Below are 20,018 nucleotides of genomic sequence, written 5' to 3' on the forward strand. Positions count from 1 at the left end.
AAATGAATAATTCACAGGCTGTTGGTAAAGTTCCTCGAAAGGTTTCGCCTCTTGCTGAGAGGATGCTTGTCCCCAGACTGTGCAGTCCCAATCCAGAGAGTCTCGGCTTGTGACCGCTAGACCTGAAAGGATCTGGGAAGGGTACAAGAAGGTGTTAGAGAAAATCAAAATGGAGTCACTAGTGTCAACCCTAACCACAATAAAATGAGAAAAGTCAGGACAGTAGGAAGAAAGGGTTCTTACACATGCTACACAGATGACCTGGTAGTCTCAGAGATGCCTCCAAAACTATAAACTTCCACAGGTGCCACAACCTTACAGAGAATAACCCTCCACAAATTCTTCCCAGCACCCTTCATTCGGCCTCCACTGACTCCTATTTCATTTGCTGCATGTCCCTACTGCCTTCACAGACCCAGGAAATGTCCTAGCCCTAGAGTTTTGTTCTCCCCGTGGAGAGGGACTTTGTTTTTGTAGACACATGTGGAACTCTCCTACCATGTCACTGGCGGACAAGCACGGGGCTTTGAGATGGGACTGGATCTTGCTCCAAGGAAGTACCCAGTTCCCAGGGGGTTCCCTGGCAAGTCACCTGCTTTGAGAATGTGACCATGAGCCACATTCAGGGTGGGGACCCATGCTCACGTCAGGGCTGTGGTGGTGGTGGTGGTGAGGCAGCCAGGCCTCTGTGGCCAGCAAGGAGATCCTGTGAGTTTTAATGAAGGGGCCGTGGAGGACAGGGATGGAAGTATGCCTTACCTTCCTGTCCAGAAAGACAGTTTGTTAGGAATCTAACTGTGTTGTTATTTTAAACAACACGATCATGATCAGGTACTGCAAACTGGAGACAATTGTTTAAAATGAAACTCGCTTTATTGTAAAGAAACTTGCAAATGGATGAAAAGGTCACAGAGCCAAGGTTAAAGTAGCCACTTAGACAAGCTCCTGTCCAGACCGGAAGTCTGTACAACTTCATGAATCGTGGTCATTTTGCAGCTGTGGGGCCGCTCTTTGGATTTCAACTTTCACCATCACTTTATTTTTTATACATCATCTACCACAGAAAGCTGGAAAGTCCACAACAGAGTTTAAACTAGAAAAGTGATTGGCCTTCCATCCTACGTCAGGACCTGTGTCCTTTCCCTGTACTTGGTCCTTTATCTTAACGCTGCCCTTTCTTGTTCTACACGTGCACATTGCTTTTAGATCACATATGAGGGAGAACACACGGCTTCTGTTTCTAATTGGGTGACCTCACTTAGTATTCTAAACTCTCTTGAAAATTTTGTGATTTTTTTTTTTAGAGCTGGATAGTATTCCATTTTATAGATGTACCAGAATTTCATGATCCATTAACTGTTGATGGCCATCTAGGTTGGTTCCATTCCCTTACTATAGTATTGCTGGGTCTTGAGGAAGGTTGTTTCCTAATTTTCTGAGAAATCGCCATACTGACATCCAAAGGGGCTGTACCAGCTTACACTCCCACCAGCAATGCAGGAGTGTTCCCTTTTCCCCACATCCTCTCCAGAATAAGCTGTCATCAGTGTTTTTGATTTTGGCCATTCTTACAGGTGCAAATCTCAGAGTTGTTTTGATTTGCATTTCTCTGATGACAAAGGATGTTGAGCATTTCCTTAAGTGTCTTTTAGCCATTTTATATTCCTCTGTTGAGAGTTCTCTAAAAGGATGCTCAATCATGCCACAAGGACATGTGCTCAACTATGTTCATAGCAGCATTGTTTGTCATAGCCAGGACCTGGAGACAACCTACATGCCCCTCGTCCAAAGAATGATTAAGGAAAATGTGATACATTTACACAATGAAGTACTACACAGCAGAAAACAATAACGATTCGGTTCCATTGGTCCTCCTGTCTGTTCTTATGCCAGTACCAGGCTGTTTTCAGTACTGTAGCTCTGCAGTAGGGTTTGAAGTCAGGAATTGTGATGCTTCCAGAAGTTCTTTTATTGTACAGGATTGTTTTGGCTATCCTGGGTTTTTTTGTTTTTCCATATAAAGTTGAGTACTGTTCTTTCGAGGTCTGTGAAGAATTTTGCTGGGATTTTGTTGGGCATTGCTTGAATCTGTAGATTGCTTTTGGTAAGATTTCCATTTTTACTATGTTAATTCTGCCTACCCAAGAGCATGGGAGATCTTTCCACTTTCTGGAGTCTCCTTCAACTTCTTTCTTCAAAGATTTAAAGTTCTTGTCATACAAGTCATACACTTGTTAGGTTAGAGTTACTCTGAGATAGTATATGCTATTTGTGGCCTTTGTGAAGGATATTGTTTCTCTGATTTCTTTACCAGCCCATTTATCATCTGTTTACAGGAGTGTTACTAATTTTTTTAAGTTAATCTTGTATCCTGCTACACTACTGAAAGTGTTTATGAGTTGTAAAAGTTCCTTGATAGAATTTTTAGGATCACTTATGTAAACTATCATATCATCAGCAAACATTGAGAGTTTAATTTCTTCTTTTCTGAATTGTATTCCCTTGATCTCCTTTTGTTGTCTTATTGCTCTAGCTAGGACCTCAAGAACTATATTGAATAGATATGGAGAGAGTGGGCAACCTTGTTCCTGATTTCATTAGAATTGCTGGGAGTTTCTCACCATTTAGTTTGATGTTGGCTGTTAGCTTGCTGTGCACTGCCTTTATTATGTTTAGGTATGTTCCTAGTATCCCTGCTCTCTCCAAGACCTTTATCATGAAGGGATGTTGTATTTTGTCAAAAGCTTTTTTAGCATCTAATGAGATGATCATGTGGTTTTTATTTTTCAGTTTGTTTATATGGTGGATTACATTGACAGATTTTCGTCTGTTGAACCATCCTTGCATGTCTGAGATGAAGCCGACTTGATCATGGTGAATGATGGTTCTGATGTGTTGTATTCAATTTGCCAGTATTTTATTTAGTATTTATGCATTAATATTCATGAATGAGATTGGTCTGTAATTCTTTCTTAGTAATGACTCTATGTGGTTTGAGTATCAGGGTAATTGTAGCCTCATAAAAAGAGTTTGGCAATGTTCCTTCTGTTTCTATTGTGTGGAATAATTTGAAGAGTATTGGTATTAGTTCTTCTTTGAAAGTCTTGTAGAATTCTGAGCTGAAGCCATCTGATCCTGGGCTTTTTTTGGTTGGGAGACTTTTGATGACTGTTACTATTTTTTTTTAGCAGTTATAGGTCTATTTAATTTGCTTATCTGGTCTTGGTTTAATTTGGTATGTGATATTTATCCATAAAGTTGTCCATTTACTTTAAGTTTTCTAATTTTGTGAAGTACAGGTTTTCAAAATATGACCTGATGATTCTCTGTATTTTCTCTGTGACTGTTGTTATTTCCCCCTTTTCATTTATGATTTTGTTAATTTGGATATTCTCTCTCTGTCTTTTGGTTAGTTTGGATAAAGGTTTGTTTATTTTGTTGATTTTCCTCAAGATCCAACTCTTTGTTTCATTAATTCCTTGTATTGTTTTCTTTGTTTCTATTTTGTTGATTTCAGCTGTCAATTAGATTATTTCCTCCCAGCCATATCACTTCCTGTCTGTACTGACCTCCAGACCTCTATGGTTAACTAATGGCTAGCTCTGCACTCTGATCTTCAGGAAAGCTTTATTTGTTAGAGCACAAACAAAATAACACCACATTTCCCCCTTCTTGCCTAAAATAAAAAAGAAGGTTATAACTAATATAAGCAAAATCATATTCAATAAGTACAATAAATATATATAATATATACTGGCAATAAATGCACCAACAATGTCTAGTCTATTCGCTGTTGACAAATTCAGAGATAATACTCCATATCTATCCTATCTTGATGAGTTCAAAAGGTTATACCTAATTCACTTTCTATTCTAACTTGCATTACCAAAACTATCTTTTATGTCTCTCAACCTTATACATTTTACACTTCTTTAGTGAATTTCTTTTCTGAATATGGTAACAAGGAAAACTATAACTATAAAGTCTTCGACTCCAGCAGAGACCTAAGAAGGAGATAATACTACCTAAGTAAGTAGGAAGTGCAAGCAAAAACAACTTTCAAAAAAAATGTGAGAAATGACAGAAACTGCTGGCTGCCTAGACAGTCACCCAGAGTTCCTCTACAACATTGAGCCATCCATATTAGGCCTATAGACCTAGTGTATCTGACAGACTTTTCTGTGGAGCAGAATTCTCTGAAGGGCTGTCCTACCTTGTCTTGACAAAGAAAGTCACTTTCTTTGGTGTCCTGCTTGTCCAATTTGGACAGCATACCATTAGCTATTGAAGCAATGGCACTTTCTTTCTCAGGAGCTAACCTTTGCCACAAAGAAAGGAAACTCCATGTGAAGTTTCTTCAATGTTTGTCATTTCTAAAGTAGATTCATGCTGCCAGGAGCAGACATGTCTCATTGTAATAAAAAAATAAAAGAACCTATGATGGAGGAGGGTCATCTGTCTATGTGTTACTTTCATTGGTTAATAAAGAAACTGCCTTGGCCCTTTGATAGGACAGAAAATTAGGTAGGCGGGGAAGACAGAACAGAATGCTGGGAGGAAGAAGGCAGTGAGGCAGACGCAATGAAGCTCCAGCCCAAGATGGACGTAGGCTAGAATCTTTCCCGGTAAGCCACCACCTCGAGGTGCTACATAGATTATTAGAAATGGGTTAATCAAGATGTGAGAATTAGCCATTAAGAGGCTAGAACTAATGGGCCAGGCAGTGTTTAAAAGAATACAGTTTCCGTGTAATTATTTTGGGTAAAGCTAACCGGTAGCCGGGAGCTGGGTGGTGGGAAGTGGCCTGCTGCTCCTTTCTACAAACCTATGTTATTTAAACATCTTAAATGCCATATTTTGTAAGTCTCTGAAGTGTTTGGAGATGACCTATCTAAAGTATATCTCTGTGTGACCTTGAAAACATACCTAATATGACTACAAGTTTGATTGCAATGACTAACTACTAACTTGCATTTCTTTATATCTTAATTAGTTGTAATAATAACTTTCAAGGACCAGAAATTTGCATTACATTGTTAAATGAGCTATATAAGTACAATACCTTGAACAAGATTAGAAATGTATGTACAGTATGTTCTAACAAGATTAATCTCAAATTTGCATCAATATGCAAAGATCCATATCAATGTAAAATATTTAAAACAAGCAGATGTTTTTAAAAGTAGATTCAATAATCTACCCTTCTATCATTTCTATATCCCCATTTTTTCTTTTCAGAGTACACTCAATAATCTACCTTTTAATCCTATCATATTTATATCCTTCACCTTTTCTTTTCAAAACAAGAACCCTGCTAAATCCCCAAATTCCTCTGCTCAGCTTTTTTTCTGACCATTACGAAAAACAACTTGTAACCAACCCCTCTAAGCAATGACAAATATCCATCCAAAGACCAAAACCCATTCACCCCATCTCTTGGGAATGTGGGTATTATGTTCTTAAATTTACTTCCTGCTCTCTGGGGCCTATGGCATCTTTAGGGGATTCTGAAAAGAAAAAAATTGGGTTAATTGTCAAGTCCTGGGAGAGGTAGCTATATCATTTGTTGTCCAGTCTCTATGTAATGGGAAAGTGCAGGACTTCTTTCAAGTCCTGGCTAGAGTAGTCTGTGAGGCTGGATCATCTCAGCTAGCCCCCTCAAAATTGTCCTGAGAAGTTTGTAGTCCTAAGCCAATCTTTAGGTGATGTTCGCTTAGCGTTGTTATCACAGTCCTGGTGGAATCGTTGTTGTGGGGCTCCATCCTCCTTTTGAAGACTTCAAAGGTTGCTGTTAGGAGTGGCCTTGGTTCACTGCAGAAAACTTAAACATTTTAAATGTCATATACAGTAGATCTTAAAGAGGTTAAAGGACCACACTTCTTTATGTACATCCAGAGTACAAAAACTTAATTTCTAGTTACCCGATAGAGACTCAGACCTGAAGTCATGTACAGGAAGCTAGATGAAGCCTTATTCTAGAATTAGTTATTACTCTATATGACATCATGACAAAAGTTTAAAAAATACATCAATCTTATAAGTTTTGAGTTAATATTTACTCCTTAAGAAAAACTTTAAAGAGTCAAAATAAAACCAAAGGATTGTGAGATTAGTGGCAATAAGTACTTCCTTAATTTTGGTTTTTCTTCTGTCCCATGTCAGGTGGCTCTTCTGACATGGAACAGAAATTTTGGGTTTTACTTTAACAAGCATGCTTGGGTTTAGAGAAGGAGAGATCCACAGTTCAATTCCAAAGACAGCTTTAAGTTTTAATTTGTACTGGGACTACAGAAAGACCATTTGTATTAAATGTCTGTGGAGAAGTGCAGAGACGAACATTTGGGAAGAGCTGCTGCTATTGAGTTCACATTGGAAGGATGGAGTCTGATGATGTGCACAGAGAATGAAGGGGTCTGGTGATGTGCACAGAGGATGAAGGGGTCTGGTGATGTGTACAGAGGATGAAGGAGTCTGATGATGTGCACAGAGGATGAAGGGGTCTGGTGATGTGCACAGAGGATGAAGGGGTCTGATGTCCACAGAGGAGGGTGGCAGCAGCGATAGACTAACTTGCTCAAAGCAGACAGGTTTTTCCTCAATCTTCTTTATATCTGAGCCATCTGTAAGGAGGTGGTTTCCACTTCGAGGGTGGGCCTTACCCCCTCAGTTCAACCTCCAGAGCTGTGGTTTTCAACCTGTGGGTCATGACCCCTTCGAGGCCATATATGAGATATTCTGCATATCAGATATTTTTATTGCAATTTACAAAGTACAGTTAGTTATACAATAACAATAAAATAATTTTATGGTTGGGAGTCACCAGAAAATGAGGAACTGTATTAAGGGGTCACAGCATTAGGAAGGTTGAGAACCACTGCTCTAGAAGGTTAATGTGTTCACAGACACTCCAGAGGTGTGTCTCCTTTACATTAAAATATTGTATTATTATTATTATTATTATTATTATTATTATTATTATTATTTGTTTTATTATTATTTTATTATTGTTTGTTTTGTGTGTGTATGTGTGTGTGAGACAGAGACAGAGAGAGGCAGAGAGGTCATCAAGGAGGCATGGGTTTGTTTTGGCTGTGCTGTGCTGTGCTGCTCATTCCAGGCTAGCTGGCCCCAGGGCTTCTGGGAGATTCTCTTGTCACTGCCTCCCATCTTGCTGTAGAAATGCTGGGATTACAGATGTGTGCCACCACATCTGACTTTTTTTTGTGCGGGTTCTGTCAATGGACTCAGGTCATTAGACTTGCATAGCAAACACTATTAAAATTACCCACTGAGTCACCTCACTGGCTCTCGTACGTGAGTCTAGTCCTATCAAGTCAACGACCCCTACAGATGTATACGACTGTGGGATTTTATGGTCTTGGAGGCCCTACTCTTTCTCCGGGTTTGGGCTTAGGTTTAATTCATGGTGTATGGGGGTACATAGAGCTGGACACTTTTTCCTACTCTGGGCTCCAGGAAACTCACTCTGATCAGCAAGCCAGGTCTTTGTGGTCAAGGGCCAAGTAACTTCACCAAACTGCCCGTGAGGCCAGAGAAGCACGTCATTTGTGATTCATACACACCGTGTAACTACATACTGACCACCAGCTCTCGCTCCCTCATCCCCCAAGGAGGGGACTGGCCCAGAGCAGCGTGACATTTGAATGAATGGACGGCAGGGCCCTTACCACAGTTCTTGCTGTCGTCAGCATTGGTTCCTCCTTGCTGAAGAGCTCGTGCTAACTGCTGACCAGTGTGGTCAGATGGACCATTTCCCTCCTGTGTCTTCTCTGGGGTGTTCTATGGCATCCTCCCTTGCTGGCTGAAGCTGCACTCAATTTCCCTGCCTGATTTTCTCCCTTCCGGCTAATAATTGGCGGCTCAATCTGTGTGGTTCTGAAGACAAAGGCTGGGGCTGCAGAGTGAAGAACTGGACCTGGGGTCTCTGGTGGCTCTGGACTCCTGACTTCACTAGTCTGCATCGAGACATGGAGGGAACTGGTCTGAGTAGAGAGCAAGTCCCTGTCTCCTGCCACTTCTCCTTCACAGCTGCTTCCTTGCTTGTTCCTCCTCATGCACGGACAGAATCTCAGGCAGGGTATCCCTTCCTGATCATATTAATATACTATAAATATCCAATAAAATAATCAGAAAAGCTCAGGCTCCCGTCAGCTTAGTGCCTCTCTGGGTTTTTGTGATGGGCTGAGTTTGGGGTCTGAGATGATGGCCCTGTTGGTCTTCCCCACTATGAGCCCCTCCTCCGGCTTCCTTACCTGCCTCGCTCCAGATGGCAGAGTTTCCTTGCTTGGGAAGGCAGAAATCTGATCTTTGCAACTTCTAGGTGGAGGGAATTCTAAAAAACATTCCTGTTGATTAGTGGGCACCAAAGTGGCATTTTCACAGGAGCCACTGTGGAGAAGAGCTAGTATGTGGTTGCATGATAGGACACCCGTGTACGATGACTGGGCTTCAGGAAGCTAGGGGAGCTGGGTGTGGTGGCACACACCTTTAATCCCAGTAGGTGGCAGGTGGATCTCTGTGAGTTTGAGGTTAGCCTGGTCTACAGAGTGAGTCCCAGGACAGCCAGGGCTACACAGTGAGGAAAAAAAAAAAAGAAGCTAGGGAAAGGACTTGGAGTATTTTCACTTCACAGAACTTTTAGCAGTTTGGATACACTGTGTGGTTTTCTGCACACCCAAAGAATGCTGACTCGGGAGGCTGGGAGATGGCTTTGTCCAGCAGGAAGGTGCTTGCTGCCCAAGCATGAGCACCAGAGGTAGCCACCCAGCCCCTAGGCGCAGCCGCAGTCCCTGCACAGGGGAGGCAGACACAGGAGGATGCCCTGAGCGCTCAGGCCAGCCAGGATTAGTTAGAGACTCTGTCTTAAAATGTAAACAGGTAAGGTGGAAAACAAGGATCTCTGGTCTACACACACACACACACACACACACACACACACACACACACACACACACATGCACGCATGCACACACATGTGCACATGCCCTGCCTGCATGCTATTCATTTTCGAAGGCACGGTTCTGTTTTTTTCTGGGTCCCTCCATTGTGGAGGGTGTGTCATGGGCAGTTCTCTTGTGCATAAGTGGTGCCTCTTCTGGCCAGCTCCTAGCCTTGCCCTCAAACCCTACTGCCTGGTTAATCAGCTGCCAGCTCCTCCAGGTGGTCCTTTGAGAATAGCTCCCTTCTGGGAGTGGCCAAGTCTGCTCAGTGACAAACTTTCACCCGGTTTCACATTTCTCTCCCGACAAAGGACAGGGGTGGTAAGAACCTACGCTCTGGCACACCGCCACTGTTCCATATAAATCATTTCTAGGGCCAACAGCGACTTGGGATGTCCATGTGGAGACCATCTTCTTCAGTTCAGTCTCCCCTTCTTTCCAGATGAGAACTCTTTCTGAGGGCAGGGTCTGCAGCTGCCTGTGTCCTGCTGTCTCTCCTGTACCCATTAGCTTCTTCTTCATTTTGCTGTCCAGCACTGGAACACACCCAGAGGGACCTGGGATCCCTCAGCTGTCTAGCCTACGGGGTGCGTCCCTGTCGTGTCTTATCTAGGGGTCTCACTAGGCCTGGGGATAGGGCGGAACCCTGATTGTCTCCTCGCCCTGTCACCCTCTCCTCTCTCCCGCCCTCCCTCTCTCTCCCTTGTGCTCACTCTCAACTCACTGTCCAGTCCAGTGTTCTCCTTGTTTGCTTGATCATCGCTCCCTGGAGGTGACTCTCAGTACTGCTGGGCAAGTGTGTCAAACAACTCCGGTCAATCTCTCTCTCTCCTCTCATTCTCCTCTCTCTCCTCCCTAGGTCTCATGGAGCCCAGGCTGGTCTTGAACTCGAGGTCTTCCTGTCTAGAGGCACTGGGATTCCAGTCCAGGTTGACGCAGTGCTGAGGTTCAAACCCAGGGCCCTGTGTGTGCCAGGCAAGCACTCTACCAACTGGGACTTGTCCCCATGCCCCCGAGTCTTGTTTCCGTTCTTGTTGGTCTTGCCCACACTCCATCTGCAAGCACAAGGCTAGCTCATCTTGAGAAGGGAAGAAATGGCCAAGCTGGCCCCTCCTCTGCCCTCCTCCAGAGGAAGTCTGAGAACCTCAGGAACACGGCAAGGGGAAACAGAAAAACGGGCACAGTCATCTCTTTTTTTAATCACAGTGATTTTTGGTCTCTTGAGGTTTAGGCCGAGTTCCTCTTTGGTTAGAAAGAGCTGGTTTGCTTCTGAGAATGTTAGAGAACTGGCGCCCTGACAAAAGCCACAGCAGACACGCTGTTTCCCTAGTCTCCTCTTACAGAGGAGACCAGCAGCCAGCAGGTAGGAGTCAGAAGATAGGTGTCTGCAGGTAGGGGCCAGCAGGTAGGGGACAGGAGGTAGGGGACAGGAGGTAGGGGACAGGAGGTAGGGGCCAGCAGGTAGGGGCCAGCAGGTAGGGGACAGGAGGTAGGGGCCAGCAGGTAGGGGCCAGCAGGTAGGGGACAGGAGGTAGGGCCAGCAGGTAGGGGCCAGAAGGTAGGGGCCAGCAGGTAGGGGACAGGAGGTAGGGCTGCTCTGTGAATTCCAAAGGAAAAGGTCTAGCGTTCACTCCTCTCCAGGGGACAAGTGTGAAATGGATCTTCCTGTGGCCTGAACCTTCATCTCCTGAAACCCCAGGTGTCTCACTAGCCAAGATTCCCTGCTTCTTGCCATTTTTACACTGGTCAGTCTTTGGCTCAGAGATCAGGAGGACACTACCTGGACTAAATGTCTCCACCCTACCCTTTCAATAAAGGGGCCTCTAGCCTGGTGGGAACCCTTATTCTGCAGGTGAGAGCTCCCCGATGTCTTAGGACCTCTGGGATCATCTTTAATGCAGAATTCAAATCTGCTTCCATCTGAGAAAAGTCAACTTTTTTTTATTTTTAATTTTTATAATTTTGAGACAAGGTTTTACTGTGTAGCCCTGGTTGCTCAGGTATTCAATATGTAGACCAAGCTGGCCTTGAACTCACAAAGATCTTCCTATCTTTGCCTCTTGAGTTTGAGGATTAAAGGCCTGTGCCACCATGGCTAACAGAAAGTCATCTTAAAGAAATTAAATTACGCCGGGCGATGGTAGCGCACGCCTTTAATCCCAGCACTAGGGAGGCAGAGGCAGGCGGATCTCTGTGAGTTCGAGACCAGCCTGGTCTACAGAGCTAGTGGCAGGACAGGCTCCAAAGCCACAAAGAAACCCTGTCTCGAAAAACCAAAAAAAAAAAAAAAAAAGAAATTAAATTACATGGCTGGAGAGATGGTTCAGGAGTTAAGAGAGTTAAGACTGCTCTTCCCGAAGGCCAGGGTTCAATTCTAAGCACCCACATGGCAGCTAATAACTGTCTCTGACTCTGAGGATCTGGCGCCCTCACACAGACATACGTTCAGGCAAAACACCAATGTACATAAAATAAAAATAAATAAATTGAAAAAGAAATCAAGTTACTCAAGCTTTTGCGTATGTGTATATCATATGTTGGGCATTTTTTCCTTGACCTTCCCACCTTCTCTTTTCTTGTTCTTCCCACGTCCACTCGTCCCCTTTGCTGGGAGCCAGACTGACTGATTCAAGTTTCTCTGTGGCCTTGATGAAAGGACAAAGGGAATGTAAATTCTGGGTCCTTGTCCAGGAGTGGACTTAGCAAGGTCCAGAGCACCTCACACACAAGTCAAGGTGGCCGTTTCTGGAGACTTAACCTTTCCCCCTGGGCTCTGGTCATCAGCCCTAGGACAGCTGTGTTGGAGGTATCCTGCGTTCTCTTTGCCAACATTGTCTGACTTAGCTCTCTGTTGATTTTGACCATTTACCCCTGCAAGTAGTATATAAGATGTCGTATTTTTAAATAACCTTGCTTGGCATACGCCAGCTTACACAAGACCTCCTGGTCCTTGCTATTGCTTTTGTCCTCTTTAGTCCTCAATCCCTGGTCCTCCCGCTCAGCACCTCACCACTGAGGACCCTTATTTCTGCACTGAGGGTCACCCTTTGTTCTCCTACTTCTACTGTCAAACCATATGCATGTGTGTATGCATGTAATCGTGTCCATATTTGATTTTATATAGCTATATAAAACCTAGGATCCACACATGGAGAAAGACATACATTTTTTTTCTGCAACTAACCTAATTCATTTAATATGTTGCTTTCTCTAGTTGTATCCATTTTCCTGCAAATAAAATAATTTTATTTTTTAAAAATATTTAATTTTTATTCATATGTCACTCTGTGTTGGTCTCTCTGTGTGTGCACAGGTGCCCTCTGAGGCCAGAGGAAGGTATCAGATCCCTTGGATCCTGACTTACAGGTGGTTGGAGCCACCTAATAGGGGTGCCAGGAACTGAACTCTGGTCCTCAACTACTGAACCATCTCTCTAGCTTTAATTTTATGCTTTTTCATGGCTGAAAAGAATTGTATTGTGTATACACACACCTTCCTCATCCATTTCTCTATTGAAAAAATCAACATCTTGCTAGAGGAGAAAAGGACCAGATGTCCCACATATTGTGTGGCAGCTTTTTTTTCCTTTAAATGCCCTGGGATACCTGGGCCTTTCTGTCAGGGTCTGGTCCTGGGCCCAGGCTGCTAATGTGGGGCTGGGAGCAGAGGACGGGAGTGGTTTGACTCATATAGGGCACCGGGTTGTTAGTTTCTTTTCTCACTGCTGACAAGAAGCAACTCAAGGGAGGAAGGGCTTATCATGGCTCTTAGCCCAGCGGTACAGATGTATCAGGAGGTGCTGGCTCCCGTCTGGCAGCAGAGGACCGCTTGCTCACATCTCGGATCAGAGAAAAGGGAAAGCCAGTTCTGTTGACTTTCTCCTTTTCCCCTTCTACTCCAAGTCTGTTCCCTCATCAGTGGGATGGTATCACCCACATTCAGAGAGGGTCTTCCCTCCTTAGTGAGTCCTCTCTGGAAGCTCCCTCACAGACCCACCCAAAAGAGTGCCTCACAACTGCCTTAGGCGGTTATTAATCCAACCAAGTTGGCAATTAAAATTAACCATCACAGGTACCAGGCAAGGAGGATCAGAAAGGACATTCTCATCCTTATACACTTGGACGGAACCAAGGTAAGCAGCAGGAAGAGGCAGGTCCGTTCTTTAAAGTTCAGAGCAGCCTGGCTTTAATTCAGTTGCTTAGGGCGATGCTCCCACTAAAGGCTGAGCAGATAATCCTATCTGGCGGTTGCAGCCAGTGGATGCAGGAGGATCGATGACAGGCCTGGCGGAGCTCCATCTTTGCTTCCTAGCTTCCTTTCTAGAGCTGTAAGGTCAATCTTAGCATCCTATGTGGGTTTCCTATCTGAGACTCAGCTCTAGGATGAGCTCAGTCAGCCAGCTCTTGCCCAGTGGCTTACGTTTGCCACAAAGAAAGTAAACTCCATGTGGAGTTTCTTTGATGCCCATTATCTTCTCTGAAGTAGAATGGCTGCCAGGAGCAGCCATGCCTCATTATCTTTGAAGAGCCTATGTTATTAAAACATCTTAAATGTAATATTCTGTAGATCTCTGAGGTTTTTGAAGAGGACCTGTCTATCTAAAATATATCTTTGTTTGACCTTGAAAACATAGCTAATGTGCTACAAGTTTGATTACAAATGATGACAAATTACTAACTTGCATTTCCTTATTATCCTAAACAGGTGGTAATAATAACTTTCAAAGTCTAGAAATTTGTATTATGTTGTGAAATGAGTTATATAATAGAAATGTATGTACAGTATATTCTAATAAAATTAGTCTCAAATTTGTATCAATATACAAAATTTGTATACAATATATCAAAGACCAATCAAATGTAAAACATTTAAAACTAATAGTTGCTTTCTAAAAGTAGATTTAATAATCTACTCTTTTTTAAATCTTATATATATATATATACTCCCTTCAGAGTAGATTCAATAATCTAACCTCTTATCCTATCATATCTATAGCCCCCTTTTGTCTTTTCAGAAAGACAGATTCAGATGGAAAGGAAAAGCCTCTAAACAGTTTACAGTGTGTTTAAAAATATACATAGGCTTGGTAGAGAAAGGAAAAAGGATGGAAAAAATTATTTAAAAATTAGAAATAGAGTAGCCAGGTGTAGTGGTGCATGCCTTTAATCCCAGTACTCAGGAGGCAGAGGCAGGTGGAACTCTGTGTGTTCGAGAACAGCCTGGTCTACAGAGTGAGTTCCAGGACAGCCAAAGATATACAGAGAAACCCTGCCTCAAAAATCCAAATATCAAAAAATAAAAATAAAAAAAAATAGAATAAGAGAAAGGACATGTAAAGATGGAAAATATACAGAGAATCTGAATACTGTATGTTATTGTGTTGTCTTTGAATTGTTTGGCTGTTGAGGAAGGAGCAACAGCTGTTAAAAGACATTTGAATATAATTGATGCTGGATTAATCCAACCTATATATTTTGAAAATGCCTTGACTTCAAAATTTAAGTCAAAAGATATGTTACTTTGGAGAAGAGGTTTTGCTTTTGTTTCCATAGGAAATGAGAAGCTATGGATTCATTCTGGGTTAAGAAAAATCAGGTTTGATCAAGGAAGACCCCCTGAGAAATCTTTGATAGGAGTGGATGGCCCAGATCATCCAATGTTTCAGAGCACCTCTGTTGCATTTTTCTTTGAGTTCTGCATCCAGAACAGCTTCAAGACTGCTGGCTGAGATGATCCAGCTTCACTGAATACTCCAGTAAGAACTTGACCAGAATCCTAAATTTTCTTTGGGTCCCCATAGGATTATCAGTGTCCCCAATGAGTAGGAAGAAGCCTAGAAAACTACATCCACATTCCCAAAAATGGATTATGGATGTTTGTGTTTGTTTACAAGACTTGTTTGGTTACAAGTTGTTATCGATAACGGTCAGGAAAAAAGTTAAGCAAATAAGATTAAATTCAAGGTCTTGTTTTGAAAAGAAAAAAAGGAAAAATGTCATGGGATACTCTTGTACCCTGTAAAGATTCATCACTCTTATTGGTTTAATAAAATACTGATTGGCCAGTAGCCAGGCAGGAAGTATAGGTGAGACAACAAAACTAAGAAGATTCTGGGAAGAGGAAAGACAGAGACACAGTCACAAGTCAGATACAGAGGATGCAAGATGAAAATGCCTTACTGAGAAAAGGTACCAAGCCATGTGGCTAAACATAGACAAGAATTGTGGATTAATTCAATTTGTAAGAACTAGTTAATAATAAGCCTGAGATAATAGGCCAAACAGTTTATAATTAATAAGCCCCCATGTGTTTCTTTGGGACTGAATGACTGTGGGACTGGGTAGGACAGAAACTTCCATCTACAGCCAGCAAAGGTAGCAAAAGCTATGGGTACCAAGGGATGCTAGACAGGGCTATGCTGAGCAAGCAGGCTGGCTGCTTCCAATTAGGGAATCCTCAGTAACAGTAGACAGCAGATTAGCTGATTAGCCTGCTACCCTGGATTTTGATATTACACTGTTACTGAGCCTCAATACTCAGGGAGGCTAGGGCAGAATTCCAGCCCTGTGCATTCCAACCCGGTGACTAGAGCTTATATTAGATTTTCAGTAAGGTATTAGCCAGATCTCTTTGAGTCTTTCCCTTACAAATGAGAACTGGATTCAGTGGTGAGAAGTGGAAACTTCTAGAAAATAGATACCTGGCTATCAACTGTGGAGAGTTCTGACCAATTATCAAATCACCCATTTATTTATCATCCATTCATTCATCCACTTATTTTCTTTCCACCTATTCTCTATTGCTGCTCCATCCATATCCACCCACGCTCTGATCGTCTATCCACCTATTCATTCATTGGTTTACAATTTATCTATCCATTGATTTCCATTCATTTTTTCACACATTGTCCATTCTTTTTACTGATCATCTGTCCAACCATTAATCTATTTACTTTTCCATTCATAAAACCATCTGCTTCTCTCCTACTCATTTATCCAGCTGCTTATCTTTCACCCATCCATCCACTCATCCATCCGTCATCCATCTATCCATCCGTCATCCATCCATCCACCCATCCAACCATCCATCCATCCATCCATCCATCCATCCATCCATCCATCCAATTATCTGTGCCAACTTCTTAATTTTCTTCTTGTTCTTTTTTTCTTTCCTCTTAACCTTCTCTCTTTTCTACTTTTAGAGAAACATTTGTCTAGAGTCCACTATGTACCATGGTTTTAGATTTTGCAGGCTTCTTCAAAGAATGAGGAGCTTCTCAGGAGAAAAGTTACTCCCACTGAAGCCAAATCAGCTCCTCTGTACTCTAAGCCTCTCCTCCGTAGGGAACTCTGTTCATGATTCCAGGGGATTAGAGAGGAGCAGAATAGAGCAGAGAGGAGAGAGACAAGAGCAGTCCGAGTCAACTGCTGCTGAGCCATCCTACTTTATGTGAGATACCCAAGCTTCAAGAAGCACAGAGGAGAGCCCAAGCCTCACACTTAACAATGTGAATCTCTATGTTGCATTTTATAAAATTTCATAATTGCATATGAGAATGTTTTATTGCAGTGGTCTCCTAATCAGTCTCTCTGCTTCCAGACTCCTGTACCCAAGTTTATGCTCCTAACCATGGTCAGAGGGATCTTTTTTTTGTACACACACACACACATATATATATATATATATGTGCATATGTTTACATATGTCATGTGTGTGTGCATGCTTTTGGGGGCCAGAGGTCAGTGTCCAGTGACTTTGTCGACCAATTTCCACCTTATTTTTGAAACATGGTCTCTTAGTGAACTTAGAGATCTCTTATTACCAGCCTGGTTAGCCAGGGATCTCCATGGATTCTCCTGCCTCTGCCTCCTTAGCCTGGGAATATAGGTGCCTACTGTTGTACCTGGATTTTACATGGGTGCTGGAGATATGAACTCATGCTTAGATGTGGCAAACACTTATCTCCCTACCCCCTCAGAGTGCTTTTTCTAACCACTTTCTTTCCTGAAGTCCCCTTTCTGAACCCACAGGAAGGAGGTAAAACTCCTTAAGATGATGCAAAAGGACCATCATCATCTGACTAGTACCATATAAATCATATGCGTGTAGTACCAGAGCTATCCACAGTTCCCTAGCATCCTATTAGTCTTGATTACCAGACACTGAGTGTGCCAGTCCCTCAATCAGGACCCCCGTCACTCTGCTCCCTGTGTGTTCTTTGACAGCGAATATCCATCCTCTGCCATGTTCCCCACCTTGGATTCTAATTTACTAGTTCAGGCTATTTTTTTTTTGGTCAGGTTGCAAGCTGCCTGAGTTATAAAACTTAATAGTTCATCTCTGGGGTCCTGGGATGGGCTCTGAGAAGTCTCTCGGTGTGTGTTTGTAGGGTGGGTGAATAGATGTTGGATGGATGATAGATGAGAAACTTTTTTTTTTATTAAAAATTTCCGCCTCCTCCCCACCTCCCTTTTCCCTCCCCCTCCCTCTACTCCCCATGTCCCGCTCCCCTCCCCCTCCCTCTCCAGTCCAAAGAGCAGTCAGGGTTCCCGGCCCTGTGGGCAGTCCAAGGTTCTCCCCTCTCAATCCAGGTCTAGGAGGGTGAGCATCCAAACAGGCTAGGCTCCCACAAAGCCAGTACATGCAGTAGGATAAAAACCCAGTGCCATTGTCCTTGGCCTCTCAGCAGCCCTCACTGTCCACCATATTCAGTGAGTCTGGTTTTATCCCATGCATTTTCAGTCCCAGTCCAGCTGGCCTTGGTGATCTCCTAATAGATCAGCCCCACCATCTCAGTGGGTGGGTGCCCCCCTCACGGTCTTGACTTCCTTGCTCATGTTCTCCCTCCTTCTGTTCCTCATTTGGACCTTGGGAGCTCAGTCTGGTGCTCCAATGTGGGTCTCTGTCTCTATCTCCATCCATCGCCAGATGAAGGTTCTATGGTGATATGCAAGATATTCATCAGTATGGCAATAGGATAGGGCCATTTCAGGCTCTCTCTCCTCAGCTGCCCAAGGACCTAGTTGGGTACATCTCTCTGGACCCCTGGGAACCCATCTAGAGTCAAGGCTCTTGCCACCCCTAAAATGTCTCCCTTAATTAAGATATATACTTCCCTGCTCCCATATCCATCCTTCCATATATCCCAATCATCCCATTCCCCCAAGCTCTCCCCATCCTCCCCTTCTCACTTGTCTCTCCCCATCTCTCCTTCCCCCCATCCCACCCCCCAGTTCCCAAATTTTTTGCCCAGCAATCTTGTCTACTTCCAATATCCAGGAGGATAACTGTATGTTTTTCTTTGGGTTCACCTTCTTATTTAGCTTCTCTAGGATCGCGAATTGTAGGCTCAATGTCCTATATTTATGGCTAAAAACCAATTATGAGTGAGTATATCCCATGTTCATCTTTTTGGGTCTGGGTTACCTCACTCGGGATAGTGTTTTCTATTTCCATCCATTTGCATGCAAAATTCAAGAAGTCATTTTTTTTTTTCCGCTGAGTAGTACTCAAAAACACCAGTGATAGCCTTTGCTGGAGAGGTTGTGGAGTAAGGGGTACACTCATCCATTGCTGGTGGGAATGCAAACTTGTGCAACCACTATAGAAAGCAGTGTGGTGGTTTCTCAGGAAATTTGGGATCAACCTACACCAGGACCCAGCAATACCACTCTTGGGAATATACTCAAGAGTTGCCCTATCATATGACAAAAGCATTTGTTCAACTATGTTCATAGCAGCATTATTTGTAATAGCCAGAACCTGGAAACAACTTAGATGTCCTTCCATGGAAGAATGGATGAAGAAAGTGTGGAATATATACATATTAGAGATGAGAAACTTTTTACAAGAGAAATATAAGAGCCTTCAGAATAGATGATTAAAAAGTCTGTGTTCCTGGGAAGGAGTCATGTGCCACCTTCTGCCCCACAAAAGCCCAGATTTTTGAGGAGGGAATGAAGCTGTGGCCTCAGCCAGGCAGTGTCTAAGTCAAGAACGGGGAACTTGGGCATGACATAGTAACCTGCTCTCTGACTCATTTCCCGTTTCCTTCTGGATAAAATGCCCTTGGGGAGCCAGGCAGCCAGAAGCTCCTGCATAGAGGTGGAGATGAAGGAGAAGGAGACCCCCGACGCACACTTCACAGTGGACAAGCAGAACATCTCTCTCTGGCCTCAAGGCAAGTGCCAGCGACTGCTGCATGCCCAGTTGGTGCTTATGCCAATCACCACTCTTCAGTGATCCTTAACAGCCCTCTGTGTCTCCTTCCAGAGCCTTCTCCCAAGTCAGATCTGTCTCAAGTCCTAAGGAAGACTCTCAGCCTCCGCGTGGCCTTCATCTGTCTGTCACTGGTGCTGGTGGCCATGATTGTGCTTCAAGCTGTCTTCTGTAAGTTACCTGGTCCCTGGAGGCCCAAACTTTTTTTTTTGGCTATTTTTCTTGGTGTTTTCAGTGTTTTCTGGAAGTTTCCTGATGTTTCTGGAAGCTGGCCTGCTGCTCCTCCTATCCCCGAGTTCTTGGATTTTGATTGGCATTAGGAATTGTCTGTTCTCATACTCTTCAGGCTTGAGGAAAGAGTTACCCATCTTTTTATGTCTGTCTTGGCCTCCCTTAGCATCCTGTCACTCACAGCTCTGAGACCCTTGGATTCAAAACCTAGTGGATAGCTCCAACAGTGAGAGTGATGTCTCCTGACCCTACTAGGGACCAGTTCTCCACTGAGCAGACAGAGAACTTGGCCAAGCCAGCAAATCTCCCTGATGATCTTCTCACTTTCTTGTATGTCCATACCTGGAGCCTTCTTATTCCTCTTCTAGTTTCTCCTGTGGTCACACCCTTCTCCCTTCTGACACGTCTTTAGAAGGTATAGGGAAGGAATATTCTCTTTTCATGGCCTGCATGTGTAGTCTCAGATTCTTGGCCACACCCTTCCAGGTCCCTAACATGGACCTTGAACTTATCCTGGACTCCTGGTTTTGTTTCTCCTCTCCTCTCCTCTCCTCTCCTCTCCTCTCCTCTCCTCTCCTCTCCTCTCCTCTCCTCTCCTCTCCTCTCCTC

The 20,018-nt window shown here is 43.5% G+C and overlaps 1 protein-coding gene across 1 annotated transcript in view; it reads left to right on the forward strand.

The window, feature by feature from the left end:
• Nucleotides 1-19,070: 19,070 nt before the first annotated feature.
• Cd207 (CD207 molecule) overlaps nucleotides 19,071-20,018 on the forward strand; it is an 8,668-nt gene continuing 7,720 nt past the window's right edge. The window contains exons 1-2 of the mRNA XM_050165453.1: nucleotides 19,071-19,140; nucleotides 19,233-19,349. Coding sequence (XP_050021410.1) covers nucleotides 19,071-19,140; nucleotides 19,233-19,349 — 187 coding nt within the window. The remainder of the gene's footprint in view (nucleotides 19,141-19,232; nucleotides 19,350-20,018) is intronic.

The sequence above is a fragment of the Alexandromys fortis genome, unplaced genomic scaffold (genome assembly GCF_014885135.2).
Source record: "Alexandromys fortis isolate MF-2015 unplaced genomic scaffold, M_Fortis_MF-2015_v1.1 scaffold_158, whole genome shotgun sequence".
NCBI lineage: Eukaryota > Metazoa > Chordata > Mammalia > Rodentia > Cricetidae > Alexandromys > Alexandromys fortis.